The sequence below is a fragment of the Melanotaenia boesemani genome, chromosome 15 (assembly GCF_017639745.1).
Source record: "Melanotaenia boesemani isolate fMelBoe1 chromosome 15, fMelBoe1.pri, whole genome shotgun sequence".
Lineage (NCBI taxonomy): Eukaryota > Metazoa > Chordata > Actinopteri > Atheriniformes > Melanotaeniidae > Melanotaenia > Melanotaenia boesemani.
Genome location: NC_055696.1, coordinates 23,545,294 through 23,572,628, shown reverse-complemented (window position 1 = coordinate 23,572,628; position 27,335 = coordinate 23,545,294). Strand labels below are relative to the sequence as shown.

Here is a 27,335-nt window from a genome sequence, read left to right as displayed (position 1 = left end):
AAATGATGCATTCTGGCTGAGTCCTTTGCACTGATAAGACCTAAGTCAAGGTAAGTACAAATCATCTGCACCACATTTCTCAGACATCTCTCATTAATAAAATGGTGTAAAGTTGGTGTTTTTTTAAGGCTCCCAAAACACTGGTTCCATGTGAATGAAACACCCAAATAATAAAAATCTTAAGCAAAAACAATTTAACTTGTTTTTGTATGGACATGGCCTTCATTTTAATCACACTGGCACTGAGCACTTAAAGCCTCAGGGACTCACTGTTCTCTTTACGGGGCCCTGTTAGGGGTCCAGGACCCCAGGTTGGGAACCACTGACATATGAGACCACCACCAAGCAGCAATGTTTCAAAAGAACTTTAATATGCCCAAAAAATTAAGGGAGAAGGGAGTTTTAGTCAATATAAACAAAAGATGGGAGCATATTGCAAACCAGCTGTAGGATCTGGGCTGCTCGCCTAACCTAGAGTCCAAAGGTAACCTAAGAAACCAAAACCAAATCTAGGACTGCCAGTGACTGCTAACTCAACTTATAAGTAACTAAACAAATCGAAGTTGCAGCAGTGCAATGCTGGCGCTGGTGGTGGCAGCCAGGACAATGGCCTTTATTGCCTTTAGAATAACAAGGTGAGTGTGTTAGATCAGGGAAACGCTTAAAAAGCTGCAGGACAGAGTTTGACACCCCTGGGTTAATCAAAGACTCGCACACACAAAGAGAAGACCCATGCTGACAGAAGCTACGTTCACACTGCAGGTCTTAACGCTCAAATCTGTTTTGTTTTTGTTTTTTCTTAATGAAAACGATTTTTTGCATAGTCATTCACATTACCATTTCAATGCAACCTTCATCACGCTGAAGTGTGAACAGTATGTGTTCCTCAAGTGACACGAATGGGTAGATGATAACACAACATCACATAGTGTGTTGTATTTATGGATGTAATGGATGCTTCACGTTTGTTGATCAATTAGGAAGTACTTGTCCACTCTGACATGATAAAAATATGTCAAATTGATGAATGAAAGAAAGAAACAGAAAAGGGTGAGCAAAAATGTTAACAATGGTCTTTTGTGGAGCAGTGGCTCCTACAGACAATGCAGCAGAGTTCATCTGTGCAGAGTCCTGCACGGGTCCAAATTTACCAACCGGTTAGGATGATTAAGACCTATGGATATCTTCCAGTGAAATCTGAACCCGACCCGACGACATAGGATATAAAACACAACCCTCACGCTAACACATTCTGATTATAAATACACCCCCGTCCCTTCGTTCATTGCATTACTTTTCGTTCATATGTTTAAAGTAATGGTGTTGTTTTGTTGTAGTTTTCATTTACAATCAAAAAAAGGAAAAGTCAACAACAAGTAAATATTCTGAAACAGCAGAATTGTGATGTTTTTCTGAATTTTGTGACGTTAAAGTCGGATGAAATGTAGCATGACCGTTCAGACTGAGGTCGCTTCCACACAGATCGGATGTGTATCCAATCTAGAACCACATTATGAAAGTGGCTTGCATCAGATTTAAAACAATTGGATTTGCGCCGTTCAGACTCATTAAAAAATCTGAGATGAGTCACATATGAGCAAAAAAATCAGAATTGAGCTGCAGTGTGAACAGAGCCAGAGGTGCCTGTAACACAGTGCAAGCATCAAAAAAGAAACATCAATCAATGATCATCATATGAAAAGCATTTCAAATGAAGCACAGATTACAGCAGCAGGTTCATATTTCATAGCAACACAAGATGCGCTATGTGCATTAACAGCATTAACAAACTGAATCCTGATCAAGATTGAAATTAATCAATACAGGAAGAAATACTGTGATAATCTTTATTAAATCACCCAGCCCTACAATGATGCCTGTCTGGACTGGGTAGGATTTCTTTGGAATCAACCTACTCTAAGGGCTTGAATAAAACTTCACTCACAGGCTTCAACTATGTCTCTTTCTATTCCGTGAAGAGATTTTTTTTGAGATCCGTGTGCACAAATATCCATCATTTATGCTGTAAACTGTGCCAGACTTTCAGTTAACTTCATTGAACAAGGAGGTGTGTTTGTGCGTGTGCAGCTGTAAAGCTGTTTATGACCTCAGGTGATGATTTTTGACCAGTCAATGCTCTGCAGAGTTTCTGCAGATGAGTTGCATGGTACTACCCTTCAACAGTTATGTTGTTATGTACAGCACATTGGCAACCATGTGTTTTTATAATGTGCTGTTTAAAAAAGTGAATTGGATGATGGAAAACCCCCAAAAACAGCCACACCGTATCGTAATGCGTAATGAAAAGGCACAGATAGGGTAGCTGAATCCCTCAGAAGTAGAGATTTAGGATCACACATATAGGGATTATACTGAGTTCAGCCTAATATGACACTCTTTTGAGATTTATCGAAGTGAAAGTTGCCAACCTCGACGTCTGGAAACTTTGTCTTCGAGCATCATAGAGCCATGAGCATGTCTGGCAACTCTGTGTACTTCTTTAACCTATGCATGTATGTAGTGTTTGTAACTGTACACATTTAAGCTCAGTTTAATTTACATGTCCCATCAAATACACATTCTTAGGTTTGTTGGCCGACTGGCAGCAATATTAATGCCTCCATTAATTTCACAGGGCTGCAGTTTTGTTACTGCCATGATACGAGTTCAACTTTCAGATGAGATACAGGAAGACTGAGTGTGGTGCAAGAATAATAGTTGTATGATAATGCACTGGCCTTGATACTGTCATGAATAATTACTGCTGTATTATGTAAAAAACTCATATTTCATTTGCTGTGGCTCTCAGCAGGCTGGGCTGGCTGTCACTTTTAGACAGCTCCAGGGACGAACTAGAGGACCAGCTGAGACAGGAGCAGGGAGGACCTGAGTATAGTTAATGCTTTTTAGTGCCAGGAAAAACTCTCAGCTCAAATAGTGTGCCTGAGTGTGATGCTGGGAGGTATTTACATGACATTGACATTGTTTGTTATGTCATGCAACAGGGAAAATCACAATTGTGCTTAGGAAATGCAGATTTTGAGACCCTCATTTGTTTTAAGTCCCACTCTAGCAGTTATTATTCCCTCAATAAGTTAAATGTAACTTTTCATTGAATCTGTGGATATGAAATCCAGTCCTGTCCTTATGTCCACACTCCAGCAGATGACACTTGCTGCCACATCTGCACTACAGGATTTCTAGTAGCAAATATGAAACATGTTCATTACATACAATCTCTCCTTCCAAGGCCTTTCGAGCGGATCAGATGGACAAAATCGCTCTTAGCACACCCCACACCACAAGAAAATCAGTCATGATGTCGTTTGCAAACATCTGACAATTGGTCCTTTGCTGGCTTTGATCATAAGGGGGAGATCAGGACAAAAATCGGCCTAATTCATGCATCCTACCTTTACTGTGAGCTCTCTCATGCAGATTTGCGCTCACTGAACCATATAAACATTACGCCTTTAATCAATGTGTCTCAGTGGTTTTTTATTTTGGTTTTTTATTTTTTTAATCATCGAGGACACATTTATCCTGGAAGTGGAGAATCACAAGATTTTGCGATCCCACGGATCTAGCCAGGCGGACTGTGTTTTTATCTGGCTGGTGTGTTTATGTCTGCTTGCTAGCGTGTGAAGCGAAACTCAGCTGCAACATCACGCAGCGTCCTGGATGAGAAAGTTGTAGGGCTGCTCGATTATGGGAAAGATGATAGTCATGATTATTTTGATTGAAATTGAGATCTCGAATATTTAACACAATTAGAGAAAAAGAGAGAGTGCTCGGGGGGGTCAGTGTGACATTTGAAGCTTGTCTGTGGTAATACAGACTAGATTCTTTCCACCAGGCCACCATAGCTATTGTTTGTCTCCGACCAGCAGCTATGTTCTGCCCGGTGTTTTCATATACGGCTCTATGATATGGCTTGACTGCAGGTCCGTGGCGGTGGTGGCACATTGGACTGTAGCCACGTCCTTCACAATACCCTCACCACACTCATCATCCAGGGCAGGGAGACACTCCACTAACATGGAGACCAGATGGCAGTGATGCCGTCTAACTGAGAAAAAGTTCTGTTTGTTTATAACGTTTAACTCTCTGTGTCTCTGGATTATTTAGTCGCGACTCACAAAAATTGAACATTTTTCTATTTTCTTGTGTTGCGTCGCAAGCCCCCGTGTGCACGTCTGCGTGAACAAGCGCAACATTTCACATGCACGAATGTCACCTGTCGCTTGGCTGGAGGAGGGCAGCTTTCCGCCTCATCTCGCAAGTTCGATAGAAAATGAATGGAGAAGGAGCGACGCGCCTCCCGTGTGTCCAACCCATGACTGGCGAGGTGTTTGCAACTTGCGCTGAATAAAACTGAAGCAGACGGGACTGTGGGAGGAGTCTGCAGTAGAGCGCTGCAATGCCAGTTCATTTGCAACTGAAAACGGCACAAGAGGAAACTGCAAAGGACAAAAATAATCGGATCCTTTCATTTTTATAATCGTTGAAAACCCAGATCGTAATTGCAATTAAAATTCGATTATTCGCCCAGCCCTAGAAAGTTGTACAGTGTGGTTTCTCAGCCTTGGGATGCGGCTGGGGAGCGATGGCTCCAGAAATGGGCGTGATATGATCGATGTCACTGTGCCATCAAAGAGTTTTAAGGAAGAAAGTTACATAATACTTCTTCAATGAGGCAACGCTTGAGTAGGGCATCTAGCTGTCAATACAGTTAGGTGCAGTTAAGATGGGTTTTTTCTTAATCAGCTGCCCACCACTTGTGATGTTCCAGTGTCCTGATTTGGAATGTCTAATTGTACCTCCATATATATGTTGCTGTACAAATACAGACTTATCTGTGTGTCTGGTGCAAATTCAAATGAAATGGTGGATTTTGGCAGTTTGTTTTGGAGTTCACTGGTGGAGGTTCATGAGTATGTAGGGAATAAGGACACGTTTAGAACAGGGGTAGGGGTTTTTTAACTGGTTAGGATTTGTTATAAAAACAGTTTTTTTCTTTCTCTTGCCTCTTGTCTTATCATTCTGCATTTCCCCTTTTCACCACAATTGTGACGGATTCCAGTGATCCTGCTCCTTCACAGTTGCTCTTTGCTTTCGGGCACTCAGCTTGCGGCCCGTGTAAGCGTTTACAAATCCTAGCTTAGCATTTACATGAGTTTTCGGTTGCTAGTTAAGCCTGTAAATAATGATGGGAAATTTAGCATTTTTTTTTCTGCTGACTTTTTCTTTATTGTGATGAGAGTTTTACATTTGACCCACTTTTAGCCAATTTTTTAACAGTTGCATTGCATGTGATTTAAATTGCTATATATTGCTATGAATTTAATTATATATAGCATTTTATAGCAGTTAAAGTTAAATCCTTACCAGTTGTATAAGTAATACATTTGCATTTAACAGGTGATGCCAGGTCCATATAGTCTCAGAAAAGCACGTTTTAAGCTTACCCTAGCACAAGTGTTCCTCTTGACATTAGTCACAAGCAAACATACCCTCCCAGCTGTTGGTGTTCTGTTGGGTGGGAGTGAGTGCACCTCGGTGGTTTTGCTGTGCCATGGCATCCTCCCCCGAGTCTTTGATTGTAAATGAGCTACACCCTTGTGTGTGTTTTGGAGATAGGTGGGGGGTATACATCTCCTCTTTCTGTCTTCTGCTCTCTCACTCCCTCTCCGTCTCATCAGTTGCAAACAGTGAAGTCATACCTTCCAAGGGGCCTGTTTTTGTGCAATCTGAGATGATGTCACCAGCAGCCAATCAACATGTAGCGCTGCTTGAAGTGGTGTATGTGCACATGTGTAGGTGTGTATAGTGTGTGTGTGTGTGTGTGAGCAAGAGGAAGGGGGGGGAGAGGTGACAGCGCCAGTGGTGGTGATGATGGTGGTAGTGGGAGGGGGCACCACTGGGAAAATCACACTCGCTGAGCATTTAGATGACTGCTTTTTGCAGCGAGCATAGAAAAACACATGCAGATCAAACACATATTAGTTATAACTATTTTATATATATATATATATATATACATATATATTGTAGTCATTTTACTCCCTGACTTTCAACAGTAATTTATAGCTGGGTTATTGTTCTATCTGTATTTACATTTTAATCCTTATTTTTGATTTATGCTATTTTTAGGCTATTTTCTCTCTTCTTAAATAGACAAAAAAAAAAAAAAAAAAAAACAGGTCAAGGGGTTAAAACACTTACAGCTCTAATTGCTGTATAAGGGTCTAAGTCTACAGCCTCATGTTCCTATGCCCATTTGTAGAACTTTGTTGGTTTTTTTAACTTAAAGAAAACAGGAAGGTCTGTCACACATTAGCTAAACTATGTCCATCATCAGGAGAACATGAATACTTCTGCCTCTCTGAAGTTTGTTTACGATCATGTGGAAAAGTTAAAAAAAAAAAAGATATTGTGTAGAGATGACACCAAGATAGATGTTTGTTTGAAATAGGTTGCATTCAGAGGAAGCTTGTGCATTTGAGTAGATGAAGCACGAAGGCAAACACAACCTACCACAGGGATTCATTCATACTGTAGCTCTCGGTTGCTGTGCATTACAGATGCTACGCTTCAGTAAGGAACTTTCCCCTGAGACTGAGGTCTCTTAGCTGTTCCTTTCCCTGATCCTGTGTTTAGACTGCAAAGACAAGAGGCTGACTGAGAAACGGGAAGTCCTGGTTGAGAAGCAATTCAACATGTCTGGCGCAGTGAGTTGGATAGATCATGGTTAGTGTGGTTGAGCTGCTGGTACCACAGAACTCTTAACACGTATTCAGCAGTAATTTTGCTTTTCAGACACATGAACACTGTCGAGATGCTGCATCAGCCACTCCAGCAGGAAACAAGTCTAAACGACTTGTCAGAACTTTTTAAGATTGGGTCAATGAAGATGGCCAAAAACAAACAAAAAAAAAAGTTACATAATCTTCTTCTTTTCTGTAACACAAACCTAGCAAAGCCATCTCTGTTGTACACTTTCTGGTCACTGCAGCTCAGTGATTTATGAAATTATCCTCTATCCCACAGTGTTGAGACAAAGCAGACTTGCCACCAGAACTTGGATCACTATTATAGTGGGAAAAAAATACATAGTCGTGTGTTTAAGTGATGAAAAATTCTGATTTAGTCAATCTCTTACAATGACTTTGCTGATCTTAAGATGTTTCTGTATTGCTACAGTAATAAGAGGCAGGTAGGTCATTATTTGTGTGCAGAAGAAGCCTGCCTGACTTCCTTACAGACCATAGAGGAACTAGTAGTAAGTACATCTGATTAGACGTATCGACTGGTGAAATGCTACCACTCAGGCTTCCGCTCATAAAGCTGAGCCATATTGTAATTAGCCTGGAATCAATGTGAGCATTCAGCTGCCCACAGACACACAGTGTGACTGGAACTGCTCCATTACTGACAGAAGACTGGATTCTTTCAGGGAAAGGTTAGAGGTCAAGGTTTTATTGAATATCTGGGATATTAATGTCACATTTAGCCTTTTCATGTTTTTGGCTGCTTGTGCTCTATCAGGTGAATGAGATGAGAAGAGTGTCCAGATCAGTCATCGTCATGTGTCTGTGACTGTTGTTAATCTTGTTTTTCTCAACCATCTGTCCTGTGATCTGTTTTGTATTTTTTCACTGACTGGTTTTGGCATCATGGCTGAAGGTACTCAGCTCACTAATTTCCCTGGTGGATCTTAAATATTTCTTTCTAATATGAAAATACTCACGCTCATACATTATTAGGTCCACCTGGCTAGTACTGAGCTCGACCCCATTTTCCCTTAAGAACTGCTTTAATTCTTGGTGTCTTAGATTCAACAAAGTGTTGTAAACATTCCTCAGAGGTTTTACTCCATATTGACATGACAGCATCCCACAGTTGCTGCAGATTTGTCAGCTGCATCCATGATGAGAATCTCCTGTTTCAGCACATCCCAAAGCTGCTGTATTGGATTGTGGAGGCCATTGGAGTACAGTTTTGTGACATGGTGCATTATCCTACTAAAAGGAACCATCAGAAGATGCTACACTGTGGTCATAAAGGGTTGGACAACAGCAATACTTAGGTAGGCTGTGGTGGTTAAACTATTCCATCTTGGTACTAAAGGGCCCAAATAGCACCAAAAAAAATCCCCCACACATAACATCCCCACCAGCCTGAAGCATTGCAAGATGGCAGGATGGATCTATGTTTTCATGATGTTCCCACCAAATTCTTACCCAACCATCTGATTGTGGAGCTGAAATGAAGACTCATCAAACCAGAAAATGTTTTCCCATCTTCTGTTGTCCAGTTTTGGCGAATCTGTGTGAATTGTAGATGTTGTCTTCTGCTGCTGTAGCCCATCTGCTTCAAGGTTCAACATGTACATTCAGAGATGCTATTCTGCATATCTTGGTTGGAACCAGTGGTTATTAGACTTCCTGTTGCTTTTCTATCATCTCCAACCAGTTTGCCCATTCTCCTTTTGGTCCAGACAACTGCTGCTCACTAGATATTTTCTCTTGTTCAGACTATTCTCTATAAACCCTAGAGATGGTTGAGTGTGAAAATCCCAGTAGATCAGCAGTTTCTGAAATACTCAGACCAACAACCATGCTATGTTCAAAGTCCCTTAAATCCCCTTTCTTCTTCATCCTGATGCTCAGTTTGGACTTCAGCAAGCCATCATGAACATGTCTACATGACTAATTGTATTGAGTTGCTGACAGGATTGGCTGATTGAGTTTTTGTGTAAAGAAGCAATTGAATGGGTGTAAATAATAAAGTGGCCAGTGAGTGTTATGTGCAATGGCAGGGTTTCCTCCAGCATTTTTTAAAACTTTTCCCACAGCTTCCCAGCTGCTCTGTCATGCCACACTCTTGTGCTCTGCCCTCCACTTTTTTTCTCTAGTCTCCTCCATTACTTCTGACTGTTGAGCAAACAGATAAGTGTTATTTGCTGTTATATCACTAATAACCAGACATAATGTCGAAATTACTGGTAGAGCTCATTGGGAACATGATATCAATTTAAATCTGTTTATCATCAAGAAAACTAAACACTGTGATTAAACTTTGCTGTATATACCTCGCTGTTCCTCCAGGTGCCCACGGCGTGCGAGAGGAACCCCAGTTTGTGACGGCGCGTGCAGGAGAGAGCGTCATCTTGGGATGCGACGTGTCTCGCCCTCTAAATGGACAACCCTACGTGGTGGAGTGGTTCAAATATGGAATGCCAATCCCCTTCTTCATCAACTTCCGCTTCTACCCTCCTCATGTGGACCCAGAATACGCCGGTGAGGTGCTATTTGCATTTTTTGCACTGTGCAATGAAACCTGCTTTTTCTGATGGCTGGCATTGAGTAAGCAATTCTAAGTAAAATGCAATTCATCACTTAGTAAATAATGTTTTCAACTAACCAATAACCCATTAGGACAAGTAGTCTGATGCCTTTGATTTACCTCAGTTTTACAACAGAAGTTTGCATTTGGATCAACACTTTGAAGAAAAGTGCTATATTAGAAGTAAGTTTCCATCCAAGCTTATATGTCAAATGAGTTTTTACTGTCTGCAGACATGGTAAAGAAAACTCCACAAAATACTGGCGACTTCTCAACCCAGGAACCCTGCCTGTCACATGATAGCAGCTGGTGTAGGCTCTAGCCCCTAAGCAACACTGAATTGGAAAATGTGGTTGTAGAAAATGGATGAATGGATGAATGGATGGATGGATGGATGGATGGATGGATGGACGGACGCACTCAAAGGCTATACAGACAATGCAATGAATCCACCAGCTAACACAGCATAAGTCATGTTGTACCTGAAAGAGGCCACTATTAGTAACTTCATGCATAGTTTAAGGTTAGAAACTTTCCATATTTTGAATCTGTCTGCAAAAACAGGTTGCATAAGGTCGTGTGCAGTCGTAGTGTAAGAATAGACTGTGGACTACATATATGCTATGTCAAGATGAGACAGAATCAAAGGAAATTCCAGGAGCTTTTACAAACAGAAGTCCTGACCCATCTACGTATTTGGATATGAATTATTTATAGGTACAAAATGGTCATTGCTACTGTATGTCTTAAATCCCATATTTTTCCAAATATTTCCATTTTAATCTGGATGGATATTGGTTTATTGTATACTGCATAAAATGCCAAACTCTGGTCCCTGAGGGTCACTGCAGGTCTTAGACATTTACTTTGCTCCAACACACCAGCGAAGAAACCCAACAGAGGATTTAGGAAAGAAGTGTGAAAAAGAAAGAGAGACAGAGAAAGAGAAGACAAGTGTCAACATCAGAATGGCTTTTACTGGATGCAGAGAGCTGATGTGAGATGCAAGATGGATGCTGAATTATCTGTCATCAGGGGGCGCCAAAGTGCAAAAGATCTGCCAAGTTCGATAATGCTACTTTAATGATAACTCAAAAAGTTGGAAATTATTGCCCATTGCTAATGCAAGATGTCTTTGACACTATTGATTCAGAGACTGCCAACAAATTTAGCCATGTTTCTGTTCTCCACAGCAATTTTCTTAAACAAACAAACAAAAAAAAAGAAAAATGATTGTACAGAAATAGGCAGCGAGACTTCACCCATAACTTTCTCTCCATGTGAACTAAATTTAAATCTAAATAAAGATCAATCTTCTCTTATATGGATTTTAGTTTGCGTGGAGATGCTTTGGGTTTTTGAATCAATGTTTTGTCAGGACAGGCCAGTAACCAGCCTGAAAATACTAGCTCGTGGTCTTAATGGGCTGCCTTTGGGCTGTCAACAGAAACAGAAAAATATGTAAATGGAAACAGCTTCAGAGCCAGAAAAAAGCTAATGGACTGCAAATGCAACCTGATGATGTCATCATTATCTGAACCTAAAATAGACAATATACCTCCATATTCTAAGAAAAAAAAGTTAAGGATCTGTGGTTTAATGCCTAAAGAGGAATAAAATTTAATTATTTTTAGTTGGATTTCTTTTGTAAATGCACCAGTTATGTCACCTGATACCGTCTTCCGAATAAAGTTTAGATTGTCTGGTCAGACCTTTCAACAAAATTGTAAATGTCCCAGAAGATTGGCATTGGTAATTTATCAGTGAGTCAAAATTGCCTCCATGCTGTCCACAGCAGGATATCTTATCGTGTTTGATAGGTGGGTCACTGCAGGCGGAAAATCTGCACTGCAAAGACAATGGTCTGCAGGGCACAGTGTGCACAGGCAAGAGTGTTTTTATCCATTTGTAGCTCAGATGGCTACAACTTCATCGTGTCCCAGTCCCCCAAAGGTAGTGTGTGAAAGCTTTGCAGAGTGTGGGAGAAAGCATAAACCTGAACCACCGTTTGTTTTTTAGAAAGCTTCATTTTCTCTAACCTTGTAACTTTGCCACACTCTGTCCAGCAGCTGTCCTCCTGCATTATTATTTTTCAGCTCTTCTCTTTATCACTTACTGTAAAGTAGCTGCATTTATTATGATTTTGATACTGAATTATGAGTACGTACTAAAGCTGAGTTGGGATCTACAGTATCATATTGCTGATTTTTTTGACCTTTGCCCAGCAGGGATAATTTGCTCCTACCAGTCCGAGTCAGCACATTTGGGCTACAGAGAGGATATTTTGGTTCTTCCTTATGGTAATTTTTTAACATCAACATGCTTCCTTGACAGTGCCATCTGATTGGCAGCATGCTTACTAGCATGGACTGTGATAAATCAACTTGACGATAAACTAATTTAGACGGCTTTAATGAGATGACATTTCCTTTTAGAGGCAGCAGCTTTTTCCCGTTTCGGGTTTTTATGTGCTGAGCTCAAGGTGAAATTTGCTGTGGAGATGAGGGGGATTTTCCTTCATGTCTTTCACTTTCCTATCATCTGATTATTTGATTTTAGAAATACTTTAATTTTGTTACTGGTTTGATTCAGAATGATTATGTGCATTCACTCAATGCAAATTAACAGTTTCCTCCACATGAAAGGGGGAATCAGCAGCTAGAAATGTTTTGACTTTCACATGAAATTTTTCCAGAGTTGACCAGACCTCTTGCCCAGTAAGTTTCAGAATCCTGCGACCCCCAACAGCAGGGGTGTCAAAGGGGTGATCTTATGTAGACTGGACCAGTAAAATAATAGCAGGGCTTTAGCCCCTGTTTACGTGATGCTTTCATGTAAAACTCCCAATTTTTCCCTTTGCATATACAAAAAAGTTGCATTTACACAACAGCGGAGTAAAAACTACCTCCATGCAAACTGAAAACACAAATATGACTGGAAACGATGCAGTGTGCATGCCAGGCTTGTCGTAGATAAGCTTTGTAGTGACATACCCAACATGTGCATGTCCCCGCATCGTCATCACATCTTAAGACATAACAACCACTTGTATAAAGGTATGATGGTTATCTAGCCTAGTCTTTCCCAAACTGGGGGTCCCAAATGAAGCTGATTTTTGACATATAGTTAACATAATCCACCAAAACTACTTTATCCTCCTTATTTATGAACATAAGATGGCTATAGGAGCACATGCCTTCAAGTATTCTGCCATGCAAGAGCTTTTGCGTGCACAGTTTTTGCTGTGCTATCATCACATTGAGCTCATCTACTAATGGTGGGAGAGGAACACAGGTTTGCTCTCAGATAAACACAAATAACCAGTCAGAAGTTGAGCGGACCTTGGGAAATGATTAGCTGAGAGATCCAGCTGCCTCCACTGATGCTAGACTGCTCATAGAGCAGAGAGGTTGAAGAGCTGTGAACATAGGCTACGGTAACTCAGATTGGTTGGTGGGATGGAGGGTATGTTTGTTTAACCTATTATTATAGATTACTTTAGCTATATACTTCATACACATGCTCTCTGTCTGCTGGTGGGTGGGAGTGTGTTCACCTTCATTAATCTCAGAAAAGAAAATGTGCATTGTATCAGATTTTGCCACCGGCTAGTTTCCATCTGCGGTTCCAGGTAAGGTAAACAAATAAATACAGTGAAATTACAACAGTATAAATACCATTAAACATCCTGACCACCTGAAATGGGAGGGTGGCTGCCTCTGGGCTCTTGGGGCTTGGTGCCCTTTGCTCTGGCCGCCCTAGATGGCTGGTGCCTGGCGGGGTTGACGGCAGCCGATTTTGGCCTGCTGAGGCCTCTGCCCTGTGACCACGAGGAGCTCTGGCTGGACCCTTCCTCTGCAGCCTTCGGGGTGGGTCCAGGGTAGTCTTAGTGGTGGGGTGGCTTAGGTTTGTGCTCCAGGATTGCCACTAATCGTCCAGGTCTCTGGGCCGCCCTAGTCTGCCTCTAGCCTCCATGGAGGTGTGGTCACACTCGCACGATTACACTCATCTCGACTCACTCATCATTCCTCCTACTCTGCATACTGACCCAGTCACTGAGTTGTCCAGTGGGTTTATACACAAGCTATTTTTGTTGAGGTTTTTTTGTTTGTTTGTTTTGTTTTTTTTTGGGGGGGGGTGTTTGGTAATTTGGTTGTTGTTGTGATACATCTTGTCGTCCTGGTTATATTTTTAGGAGCTCCTAATGACTGTCAGCTTTGTTTACCTGGTGTTACGTTGGAGTGAAGGGTTGTTGCCTCTATCTACTCTATCTTGTCTCCTCTTTCTTTTTTCCACTTTCTGTTTTACTTCTCTCCATTACTGTCCTTTTTTTCTGTCCTCTCTGGTCAGGTCCAGCAAGATTACATAAATTCCATAATCCCAAATAAATAAGAAAAAACAAAATATTTAAACAAATAAAGAAATAAAAACAAAATGAGATTATCAAGAGGAGCCTTTTACAAAGCTCCTCTTGGCAAAGCAAATTTGTGTGGCACAAAACAGCAGCCAGACCATTATTCTGCCGCTACCATGCTGGACAGGACAAGTTAAAAGAAAAACAACTTGTAGTTAATTTTTTTTTCCTAATTTAATAAATGTAATTATGCTAAAGTGAAGTTATTTTTGGTTTATGTGAAAGGTTATTTATTTTCTACATATTTGTGTCAAGATTGAATCACAAATAGTTGCAGAACAGAACACAGCTTCATCCTAATGGTAAATAGTCTGTACTTGTATAGCGCTTTACATATACGTCACATTCACCCATTCACACGCACATTCACGTCACACTACACTTCAGCAATTTGGGGTTCGGTGTCTTGCTATCCAGCTGGATATCAGTATGTTAGTCAGTGAAACTGTGTAATAGCATGAGTGATTTTTCATGCTGGTTTGGAGGCTGTGCAACTTGAGTGATTTTTTCCTTGTACATTGGACTTTTTTCTAAATCTACTGTGACAAGTCTCCACAGTGGTGAAAGAGTTCTTTACCAACAGGGTCAACTGATTGAGCTCTCTAAAGCCAAATTAATGAGTGAGATAACACTCATTACCTAGGAGACGTTTCTGAAAAAACAAGTATTGTGCATGAAGAAGTAATGGTGGCACTTGTGCTGGGTGCTTTTGTCCATACAATGAATTCTAGGAACTATGATGTTATGGTGGTCTTGCTACTGAAAAAAGGCCACTATATTTTATTTTGGGTCATTTCTAAAGTAATAATACATTGTTTTAATGCTACAGAAATATTCACAAAACTGAAAAAATGCCTTTGGCCCTTTAAAAGAGAAACACACACACACACAGACACACACACACATACACATGGATTATTAGACATATGATCAGCTTTAAAAGTAAACCTTCCTCTGTGATTTTACCAGCCATTGTTGGCTGACACACCCACAGCATCTAAGGAAATGAACAAGCCAAAGCTTCTGTTGTCTGACCATTTATTAGGATTTTCAACCGTTCACATCCGCAGGTTTTTTCAGACTGCAGCTTTATACGGACTTCTAGAGATTTGTGTGGTGCTGCAACTTCTTTTTGACAAACAGCAGTGATTCTGCAGACAAGCTTCCCTTAAGTAAAGTAAAAATAGAACATCAAATTTTCTCAAGTTGATAAAGACGACGTAGTTACTGCAGTGCAATTAAATCAGAAGAATAACACTGACTGTTTAAGAATGCTCAACACGAGCAGAAGCGATATTTTTAACTTTTTCATCCACTGTTGCTACGTTCTACTTAACCACTTCATACTTAGTCTTACTTATGATGGCAGTGTGACATTTTTATGACTGACCAATGTATGAATGACTGAATGACTAACAGGCTGCTAATGCTACATATATCATGAATGAAAAGAGTTTAATTGCATCCTCTTCTGCAGTGATTTAATGGCAATCGGCTCATATTTTAGTGCAACCAGCTGATTCTCAGCATATGGTTTGTAACTGTAGTGGATGGAAACAAGGATAAATTAGCATTTTCTTTTTGCCAATTTTGGTAGATTTTTGTTTTTGAATTTAAGCTAGTGAGTGAATACCGAGCCATTGGAACGACTAGCAGGATCAGAAATTCTGTTTGTCTGGTTCTCTGCTGTGCTGCTGTGCATTGTTTTTTAAAGCTAGAATCTGCTCATAGCTGTCTTTCTTGTGCCTACCATTTGTATAAAGTAGTTTTAAACCCCAGACAGAAAGAAAGATGATGTGGAGCTGGAGATTTACTGTTCAGGCTGCAATCATTCAAATATGTTAAAATAGGTTAACTTTAATGAGAAACATTTTAGTATTAACATGGTCGATACTAATCTGCAGATCTCTCTGAAAGGTGGGCTGATTGATTCACTACCGTCTGCATCAGATAAAAGAAAAGGTTTCATTTTAAAGTGTCATTTGCACTTCTTATCCCCCCAGCTTCCTGCAGCAGAGAGAAAATAGCCTGCCAGATGGGTTTAAAAAAGCAAACTGAGATAAAAATACAAATGCTTCATATAATCAGACTGTGTCCTTAGACATTTTGAAATAGCACCGTGATTGGATCAATGAAGAAAGTGTGAAAACCTTGGTTAGACACAAATTCTCATTTTAAAAAGAAGCGATTAGAAATTTTGCACTGTTGCATTGTGAAGATGGCTAAGATGGCTAAAACGGGTCACACCCTCAAAGAGTTCACATCATGATTTAAGCCAATCCAATTTAATCATTTATCTGAGGTGAAAAGCAGAGAAGTGCGCTTGAAAAATGGAGGCTAACAGTAGAAGGGTGGCACTTTCACAAAAAGGAAAAAGAATTCATTTCATGCCCATTTACCTTCTGTACAATAAAGGCCACTAAAGCCGACATTATACAACTAGCAGTTACACACATTTTACAATTTCCCTCTGAGTAAAATATTTTATATTTCTGCAAAGATAAAATCATGACTTCACTAATCTGTATTTAGTTGCCTGATTAGTCAACTTAAAAATAACTTAAAATGGCCATCCTTATTGTCAATGTATTCGAAAAAAAGATTTGAATCACTACTTGACGCACTACACGCAGCAAGGCTTCAAATGATGATGATGATGATGTCACCATAAATGATATAAGCTTCGATACGCACTTCACCATGTTAGCAGAGTATACCCTGTTACTGTTGCTTCGTCTGCTGGTCTGTTAGTCGGCTATGAGTTTAGTCTCTTAGTTTTAGATCAAGAACTTGTTAAACTTGCTTTCACAGCTTTCTTTAAATACATCATATCTGCATCCGCCTGCTTCCTGCCTTGCTTGTTTCAATATGAAAGCATCCCAACTTAACCTTTTTTTAATTTATTTTATTTTTTATGAACAGGAAAATTGTGCATGCAGTTTTGTGAATTACCATGTGTCTGTTGATATGTTTTGCTGGAAATAAATTCTTCCTGTGGAAGAAAAAAGACATATATGGGGGGTAAATTTGTCCATGCATGTTTTTGGAACCAGATAGAATCAGCCTCTTTCTTCCCAGTAGAAAATATCACTCATGAATGGATCATAATGAAAGTGCAGCAACATAAAGACATCAGTCATTTAGTCTCACTTACAACCAGCTGGTTTTAAGGACATTGAGCTTCTTTGCTTGGTGCATAGGATGAATATGACTCCTTGTTTCTTATTGTTGATAGCACTGAGACATCTGAAGTTATCTAGGCGGATGCAGGCTGACACCAACCTCCCACTCTACTTCTGATAGACCATTCCAGTAATGTTACATCATGGAGGGAAGTCACAGGTCATATATAAAGCTGCTAGGATTCATAAAGGCTTACATTGTTCCGTCTTCAGTCTTGGACAGAATCAGGGGTTTATGAGGGTTTTACTTCCTACATGAACATCTGTAGTCAGCTGAAACAAACATTCTGTTTAATTTTTTCTTTACAACCAAAGAGGGAAAAACCATCAATGAGCACAGAGGATGAGGTGGATGACCCTGGACAAGAAGGGATGGAGTAAAAAAGGATATAGAAGGAAATGGTCCTGTTTACAGACTGGTATCATATCACATTGACTTCCCTCTGACTTTACCTGAGGTTAATAAATCTTCTTTGCGCTGCTGATGTCCAACTTCTTTAGAATATCTGAGAGAATCTGAAGCACTTTTCATTTCCCAGCTATCTCTGAAGTGTGCATGAAGGGAATGATTAAAGAAAATTATGATCAAATGACTAGTGCTATTGTTAATTTTCTTTTAAAAGTGCACATATTGTCTTTCTGCAAGGTATGAAAGACTGATATCACACAGAAGACGTGTAGGGAGATAATAAGCTAAGCTTGGCACAAAGATTAGCAACAGGGGGAAATTAGCTGGTTGGTAGCGGAATCTTTATACCAGCATCTCTGAAGATCAATAAAACGTCAGTTTAAATTTTCTTTGGTTTGCTAAAAGATGAAGTGTCCAAGGGCTGCATGGTTCTTGGATAAGAGAGTTGGGCTACAGTTATGATTAGAACGGGGAAAAAGAAGTGTTTATCAAGCCTCCTGTTCCCAAAAGTATGTAGTGGAGGTTTAGGAAGCACATTAAGGGTAGAACTCTTTTTATTAGATAATTGGACAGGGTTTAGCTTGGTGTTGATCTTTGCATGAAATCAGATTTTACCAGCATCCTAATAAATATTTTATTTTCTGTTGGTTGTCAGATATTCAGCCTGTGTAGTGAAGCAACCTTATCAAACTGCAGGTGTAAATTACAAGTTTAATCATAATACCTTATATTGATTCACTAGACAAAGATGTTCAATAATTTAGGGACCCGCGATCGATACAAGACAATATTAAATACTGATTTATCATAATAACTTACATTCATAGCAGAGTTTAAAAAAAAAAAAAATCAGCAAAACATTTATTCCTGGGCTCATGACTTTTAAATGAAAAAAATCTCTTTTTTTTTCACAAAAATAGAATAAAGTGCCATAATCTTTATATCATCTTTAAAAGGTTCAAACGATGGGGGGGGGATAGTAAATTTGTTTGTGTACATTAAACAGCAGGATATAGACGGTCTATGAAATCTGTTTTATTTTTTCCTAAATTTAATTTTGTTTTCTTGAACTTTGTGTTTTCCTCTGCCAGTTCATTTCTTCCACAGGGATTGTGTCTAATTGTGTGATTGTATTCTAATCTTTTCATGAAGCAGTTCCAGCAGAACTTCTGCAGGGCAGCCTCCAGGTGCAGCTTAAACACACAGAGTAAGCGAGAACGATTATAGATGCTCTTGTTTTCTAACAGTGCTCCCCTTTTCTTTCTTTCTTTATTTGTTTTAATTGAATTTACATAACAGATGGGAGGTGTGTGAGGAGGGGACTATAAAATTATAATTATAAAATGTGGGATAATGTGGAATTTGCTCATGTGTGGGTGTGATCAGTTATCTCCACCAAATGAAGGTTGTTTCACCATTTCCTGAGCCGAATGAACCAGAAAAACTAGATAGAATTGAATGAATTTTGACCACTACCATCCCTCGTCTGTGTGACGTCACCTGAATGGACGACGTCCACATCTCCCCCAGAAGTTCACTTAGTCTGTAGCCCTGAAATGGACCCTTAAAATATGTTAAATCTAGCTCTTATTTAGAGTCTCAAACTAAATATTTTTAACCAAGGTAGTCTGACTTGGGTTTAATAACTTAACAATAGGAGGTAACCTCATGTAAAGTTGAAAATGTGGAGCTTGGGTAAGTCTTCCTACATGATTGATTGATTGAATGTTTTTATTTGAACAAAAGACAAATTAAAAACAGGCAAAAGCAAAGGAATAAATATATAAGAAAGGAAAAGGAGAAAAGTCTTTGTCCACAGGGAGTGGTAAGAAGCCAGTGCTTATTCAATCCAACCATTAACTGCCTCATATATTTCATATTTTGTATTTCATAAATTTCTATTAAACCTATTTAGATAATTTTTCTTTTTACAAGCATTTTGTAATCCTTTGGTTAACCATGGACAAGTTATATATATATATATATATATATATATATATAGCTTTCATTAATTACTTTATTGGACAGTTTTTATCATATAATGATTGAAATATATCAATAAATTTACGCTATGCCATCTCCACATCTTCCTCACTATAGACAATATTCCAGTCTTCTGACATCAAATCATTTTTGGTGCAGTAATTGTATCCTCTCTTCCTAATCTCCTATAAATAACTTTACTTGCTTTCCTTTGGTACTTTCTCCCATACATCAAAATATACAAATACATGTACTGATGGATTGACTGATTTTAAAGATATTTTATTAGTTTTTAAAGCTGTTAATGGTTTTAAACCAAATTATTTCTCTAACTTGCTTTTAGTTTGTGAACCTCACAGAGCACTCAGGTACTGAACAGCCGGGAATGTTGACATTTTTAAGGAAAACATGCAAAGCTTTTAACTGAATAAGATTTATAACAATATTTACTGTCAGTGAGGGTTAGGATGGTTGATTGGTTGGTTTTTATTATTACATATTTGTATCTCTGTATGTCTTGTGGTGGTTGGAGGTGGATGAGTAAAGTTGTGTAGCTGTCATATGGTTTTATTTGTCATCATTGTTGGTTTTATTCTTTACTGTTTGGATTTTTGGCACTTTAAGTTGCAAATCTTCTGCAAGAAAATTGCTTTAGAAATAAATTTTGATTGATTGATTGAAGAGGTAGAAAGTGGGCTAACTGAAAAAATGGACCTGGGTCATAATTACATCACAGAACAAGAGTCTTGTTGATTGTTGCTTTTCCCACCTCAGACATGCTTTCCTTTTCATTTACAGTACTATTCTGTAAATGCAGCTCAGGCTGAGTATGTTTTTGGAGATGATAGCTGTGCAAAGGATCAGTAAATCTTTTCTCCAATCTGTACAAGAGATTCTCCCACTTGAGTCACAAATACACGATCCTGGCTCATTTAGTCATGTTTGGCTGGGTAAACGTACCCTTGAAGAAATAACTGGATGCTGTTTGAACTTGTTAATTACTGTTGTGGGGTTACATGCTGCTGAATTCATTCACCACGGAAAGAGGAGGCTTTCAAGTTTTCCCACTCTGGATTTTGTGTGTAATAATGACATAATAGCTTCTGAACGCAGATAATGAAGCAGGCATACAAAACAAGGCCAGAAAGAGAGTAGAGTGTTCTTTATAATGTCACCAAAGCCCCTCAGTGACTTATCACCTCAGTTAGCAGGAGTTATTTTACAATTAAGACTCAAGAGGTAATTAAATCCCCTGGTGTGATACTTAGAAAGACCTAATTTCATGGTTCCAGCTTGTCACTGTGTAGATTTTCTGCTTGTGTGCTTGTTAATTTTGATAATGTACACGTTTAAATGTTTGTTGGCCAGAGTAAACAGCTTTGAGTGCTTAAAAATCATCATTTTATGTGTGCAGAGGTCTGTTAAAGTTTGTTAAACAAGCATTTTTGTTCAGTTGTCACCAGATATTTTGGAACATTTGCACTGAGTAATATTGGTCGGCTGCTAGTAAACCTACAATTTAGCCAAATAATCAATCAGAGCAAAACAATGTCACTCCAGCTGCTCCAGTTTGTCACCATTCTAACAGCTGTACCAATTTTAAATGACACAACTGGATGTGTTGGGCAGCTATGGATAAGGAAGTGGAAGCAGCGGGAATCCAATGTGATAGTTGCTGGTTCGGCTCATGACTTCGTCTGGGCCAAGAAAATAAAACTCACACTTGTAGATTTCCTCTAAATTTTTACATGTTGTTTAATAAGAAATTCCTCTGACAAACTGTTACTACTTCATGAGATCAGAGAAAGGAATTTAAGGCAAGTTCTGGGGAGAAATCACAACATTTCCATGAATGGTTGGGGCAGATGGAAAATGCTAAAATCATTTTAATTCTCCAAGGAAAGTCTGAGTTATTGTCCGGACTGCAGACAGACCAGTCCAGTACCTGTTCCCTCTTCTTTCTCAGCGATGCCTTTGTAATATGTGCAGAATATGGTTTCATATTATCACAGAATTAGTTTATTTTATTGCATTTATGCTGCCATCGCAGAGCACTGATACAAGCCCATATAACAGAGTCTGGATGGTCCTATTTTTTGTCTGGAGCACAAAAGTACAAATCTTTCTTTGAATGTTTTGTTTTTAATTAAATTCTTACGCATTAGTAAAGAAATTGGAGATCCTTTGCCCATCTTTGCTTCTCAAAGATTTTCATAATCCGTTTAATGTTTTTTAAACTCATTAATGGCTCAAAATTCCCCCCATTCCAATCTTTTATTAAGCTGATAAGAAACAAAAAGCAAGAAATATCTTTGGTTCATACTGTCTGTGATTAAATAAAAGTCAAATGTGTATAAAATATTTACATCTTCCATTTTATTTCACCGCCTCTTGTTTGGGGTTGTAAAATTACTTAAATGTGCATAGACTATGTTGGCAAGACCTTTGATTTAAGATGAACAAAAAGAGGATTGCTTGGTGATAACATCATCTACATCTAAATTGCAAGGGACTGCATGCACAAAGGCTGTTTTGATGAGAATATTCTCCTTTAAGCCACACTAAAGCCATCTGTAAGACATATGTACTGTGCAGTGGGGGTTCCTGTAAACTGCAGGCACATTGTGGCAGGGCTGCTCAATTATGGGAAAAAAAAGTTAGAATCATGATTATTTTTATCAATATTAATATCACGATTATTTAACACAATTAATAATAATGAGCTGAGTAAAATGAAAGTTGTCATTCGTTGGGATATGAAAACTTCTAACATTCTACTTTAAACATAGTTTCTGCAAATGCAAAATGTCAGTGATAAAATAAAACTTTGCTTCAAACATCATTAAGTAATACTTGATGTTATAAAGTATTAATGCCACTTATTCTGCTCTGCATGTTCAACTTGCAACCTCTTTGGGTTGATGAGGTGGAGCAGTAAAGCAAGCATCTTCATCATTAACACTCTTGGCAGTTATTCTGAGCACTCAGTGGATCACATAACCTGCTTCCAAAGTTGTTCACATCTTGGTTTAAACTGTGCAGTGGTTCATGTTGGCCTCCTGGGATGCTGAGCCATATCTATCAACACATCTGATTTTTTTTTTTTTTTTCTTATGCTTTAGCAGTAATTCAGGCGGGCCAGCCATTTTATTGGACTGTGGTGTCTCCCAAGGTCTCGTTAGCAGCACCTCCGAGCTTTTAGGGATCAAGGATTCTTGTTCAGGGTGATACAAAGTCCCCAGGCAGTCATATTCTAAAGTTTCAAGCTACACAGTTAATTGGAATGAATCTGAAACTGTGCCATCATTCGCTTTATGCCACCCAAATATAGTACGTTGCAAATATGTACATTTAAGTGGGTTCCAAGATGCACAGCATATTCCTGGAAGAGCTTCCTTCACTGAACATTAATCCAGCATCACTACATTTAATTGCTTTGAGATAAACTGTGATTGTCTATTAACTCAAAACTAAGCAGTTAGCTGTGGAAGAGAGTGACATCCCAGTAAGGAGGGAAAAAAGAAGATTCAATTCTGAAAGCGAGTTACTTAAACAAATGACAACATAGATATAAAAGGGAGCTATTAACAACAACATAGGTTAAAATAAAATAAATGAAAACAAGACCTCATGAAGTTTAATACCATAGTAATAAATGGTCAAATGGAGATATAATTGGTGTGTCTGCTTCTAATATATTTAAAACTGGTTTGAATTAATTCAATGAGAGTAATTCTGTTACGAAAGCCACTCACTGCTGCCACCTGGGGCTCGTCCTGCATGTAAATGCCTGCCCTCTGTTCCCTGTTCGGAGTGGCCAAAACAGACACACCTTCATCTCCTGCCCTCTGGTTGGCTCACCACCCATTCAATCCCTACATGTGCTATAGGGATTGAAGTAGCCACTTGTGGTGGCTTGTGATTGTGTACCTATTTGTGTCTAGTCGGTGGTATTTGGTTTTTGTACAACTTAGAGATTTACAGGAGTGTTAAAACTGTCTGCCTTTGTGTTTTGTTTTGTGTTAACAAGTAGTCTCGATCAGTCTTCAATAGCATACAGCTGTTTTGGCTGCTCTTGAAGTTATTTTGTGTTCTGCGTTAGAGTAAGCCTTTTAGTTAAACCTTCACCGAGTACTGTTAGAATGTGTTGGGCTAGTTTAGTGTGATCTGTGTTGTATACACCTTCCATAGTCTATTGCAACTGCTGCACTCTTGTTAACCTAAATTAGTATGCCAGTTTTTGTTCACCCTTTTTAGATTAATCTTGATTTTGGTTTAACTGACTGGTTTTGAGTTAGGCTTTAGTGATTATATTGTGGTTTTCTTTTAAGCAGTCTCACTAAGCCCAACACTACTTGCGTTCTTAAATTAACATCTGTCCACCGTGCACTTCTTTTGTAACACCCTCTCATACTCCTATAGCAGGTCATAACAAATTTTCGACTGTTATAAGTCCGAGCACAGTTGCATCGTCTGCAAATTTGATGATGTGGTTTGTAGGTAAGAAAGCAGAACAGTCATGCGTGTAGAGGGTGTACACTAGTGGACTTAGTACACACCCCTGGGGAGCACCAGTGTTGATGTAGATGATGAATGAGCTGTGCTCACCTGCTTTCACACACTGCAAGTGGTTGGTTAAGAATTCCCGTATAGTTGCAAAATGCGCTGTTCAGTCCAAGGTTGCAGAGTTTCAACAGGAGTATATTTGGCAGAATGGTGCCAATGCCAAACTAAAATCGATGAAAAGCAGCCTCACGTAGGTGTTTCTATGTTCAAGATGTTTCAGCAGGGTGTGAAACACAGTAGTGATGGTGTCCTCTGTTGATCTGTTTTCCCTGTATGCAAACTGGTACTGATCCAGAGTTGGTGTAATGGCCTTCTTCCCTGCTCAAGACATTTAGCGGGGATGGGGTGAGAGCCACAGGCCTGTAGTCATTGAGGCATGTGACGTTGGCCTGTTTTGAAACAGGTTTCACAAAATCATCCATGTGTAAGATCAGATAACAACCATCTCTTTGCCTTATCTGACTGAGACAGCCACCCAAGCAGCTGATATGCACAGCTTAGCCAAAAAAAGTCACACATAAGATTTAGTAGGTCCACCTTCAGCCTTGATTATGACTGTGGGATCTTTTTGATAAGCTTATGCCATCTTACACGATTCATTTCCATCCAAAATTCCACACATTTTTCACCAAGATCGGTCAGAGACTTGGAACAGTCTGTAAATATTCTCAGTGGGATTAATGTGTAGACTCAGTGGAGGCCAATCTTATGCTCCCTTAACCACTGTTTCACACTGTTTCCTGTAATTGTCATCGTGGAATATGCCTTTGCCATTAGGTAAGAAAAAGTTGATAGAAAAATGTTCAGTATCTTCAGGAAATTGCCTGAGTTGTTGAAAATGTAACCTAACAAAGTGAAGCAGCACCAGATCACAACACTGCCCTCAGAGATTTGTAAAGTGCAGAATGTTGTTTACTCCTCTTAAACGTCACACATTTGCTGCAGATTTGTCGGCTGCATCCATGATGCTACATTAGGAACATCTTGCTAGTTTTGGGTTGGACCACATTTGCCTTCATAACTGTCTTAATTCTTGGTGTCATTGATTTAACAAGGTGTTGGAAACATTTTCTGAGATTTTGTTCCAAATTGACATGACAGCATCACACAGTTGCTGCAGGTTTGTCGGCATGATGAGAATCTCCCGTTCCACCACATCCCAAAGATGCTCTGCTGGACTGAGGTCTGGTGACTGTGGAGGCCGTTGGAGTCCAGTGAACTCATTGTTCAAGAAAGCAGGTGGAGATGTTTTGAGTTTTGTGACATGGTGCATTATCCTGCTGGAAGTAGCCATCAGAAGATGGCACACTGTGGTCATAAAGGGATGGACATGGTCAGCAACAATACTCAGGTAGGCCGTCCAAAGTCACTTAAATTGTAGGGGGCGGCGTGGCTCAGTGGGTAGAGTGGTCGTCCTTTAACCCAAGAGTTGCCGGTTAGTGTTGAGGTGTCCCTGAAGAAGACACCGAACCCCTAATTGCTGACCTGATGGGCCGTGGTTGAGCAGCCTTGCATGGCAGCTTCTGCCATCAGTGTGTGAATGTGTGTGTTAATGGATGAATGTGACGTATATGTAAAGCGCTTTGGATAAAAGCGTTGTATAGATACTTACCATTTAAATCCCCTTTCTTCCTCATTCTGATGCTCAGTTTCAAACTTCAGCAAGTCGTCTTCATGAATAAATGCATTGATCAACAAAAAGGCAGAGTCCATCACTGGGATGAAGCTCACCACTGTGGAGGAGGAGGTTAGGGACCACTGGAGAGGTAATGATCAGTGCATCAGCCAAGAACCCTAATGTAAAATTTTAAAAATCTCTACTAAAACTGCTGGCAATGATGAATGGTAACTTGACACACTGGACAGTTTGAGGAGCAGCTTCAGCAGCAGACTCCTTCGATACAGGAGGTCGTTCCTGCCTGCTGCTGTCAGGCTCTACAACACCTCCACCACTACACACCCTGGACAAACAAACACTCAGGATTTAACTGACCATTAAGTGTATATATATATATATATATATATATATATATATATATATATATATATATATATATATATATATATATATATATATATATATATATGTGTGTGTGTGTGTGTGTATGTTTATATATAAGAATGAGAATCTACTTGCTGAAACACATTAATTGATGTTTTTTGGTCAGGTAGTGTAGTTGTAGTTCAAAGCTGAACATTTGTTAATTCTAACTCTAGTCCAATAGTGTCTTTAGTTACACCTCCATTCATGTTGCAAATAAACCCTATCATTTACCATAAGGTTGTGGTCAGCTATTTATCTTATTTCTGGAGAGGTAATGAGCCAAATTCCCAGCCAAACAGCCAAGAAGCCTAGTATAAAATTTTAAAAATCTCTACTAATTGATATCCACCATTTATTGAATAGCAGTCTTTGCTGTGCAGTTGTGTCATTGTGTAATTTGGAAAACAAACAAAAAAAATGAGTGAGTAAAACCCACAGACTGTGGAAGAAAGGGGAGAGTTAGGGAATTAATGAGGAGGAGCCAGGCTATGATAATATTGATATTTTGAGCTGACGTGTGCTCCCTGAAAGCCCTTTGTTTAGCTGTTATTGCCAGTCGCCATCTGTTGTCATCCAGTTGCCAGATTGCCTGGAGCAACATCATAACCCTCCTTTCAGCTTTTGATCTGTGTTAGCAAAATCCAGCAGTTCCTGACTCTGCTCACCGAGTCAGAAGTCGATATCTCTTCTGATGGTTTGTGATTTCAGTGTAACCCTGAGGACTCTCAGGTTGTCATGCTGGCTACTTCCCACCCCTCAAAGGAAGTAATGACCTGCCCCTGCCTCAGTGTGTCTTCAAAATAGACCTGTCAAACACATGGAGATGAGGACATCTCAGCAGTAGTGAGATCTAATTTGTAGATTTCACTGTTCATCCAACTGCATTTGCTACACAGCTTTGATGTTGTGGTGCAGATTAACAGCATCTTTGTTTAGGTGCAGGTTTTATGCACTGTGATGTTTCCCTGGGACACCCACACAAACACTCCGCAGTGTACTCTGTGATCCCTGCATATTTATATCTGAACTGTTCAAAGGTTGATTTTCTCTTTAACATTCATCTGGCATTTCTCATCTTTTACCTTTTTATTCATTCTCCTCTCATCTGTTCCTTCCTTCCTTTCACTTCCCTGATTGCCCTCATTAAATTAAATCCAGCCATCCTTCTCATCTCCCCGTGCCCCTTCCTGCTAACGCCTAATCTCCATTTCTCTCGGCCAGGCCGGGCCACTCTGCACGGCAAGTCCTCCCTTCGGATAGAGAATGTACGTTCAGACGACCAAGGCTGGTATGAGTGCAAAGTGCTGATGCTGGAGCAGCAGTATGACACCTTCCACAACGGCAGCTGGGTGCATCTCACCGTCAATGGTAAGGACCATCGGGAAACAT

General features: G+C 39.5%; 1 protein-coding gene across 1 annotated transcript in view; it reads left to right on the top strand.

Moving 5' to 3' along the window:
* Positions 1-27,335, top strand: part of igsf9bb (immunoglobulin superfamily, member 9Bb) — a 130,780-nt gene that overhangs the window by 28,737 nt on the left and 74,708 nt on the right. The window contains exons 2-3 of the mRNA XM_042009025.1: positions 9,111-9,302; positions 27,168-27,314. Coding sequence (XP_041864959.1) covers positions 9,111-9,302; positions 27,168-27,314 — 339 coding nt within the window. The remainder of the gene's footprint in view (positions 1-9,110; positions 9,303-27,167; positions 27,315-27,335) is intronic.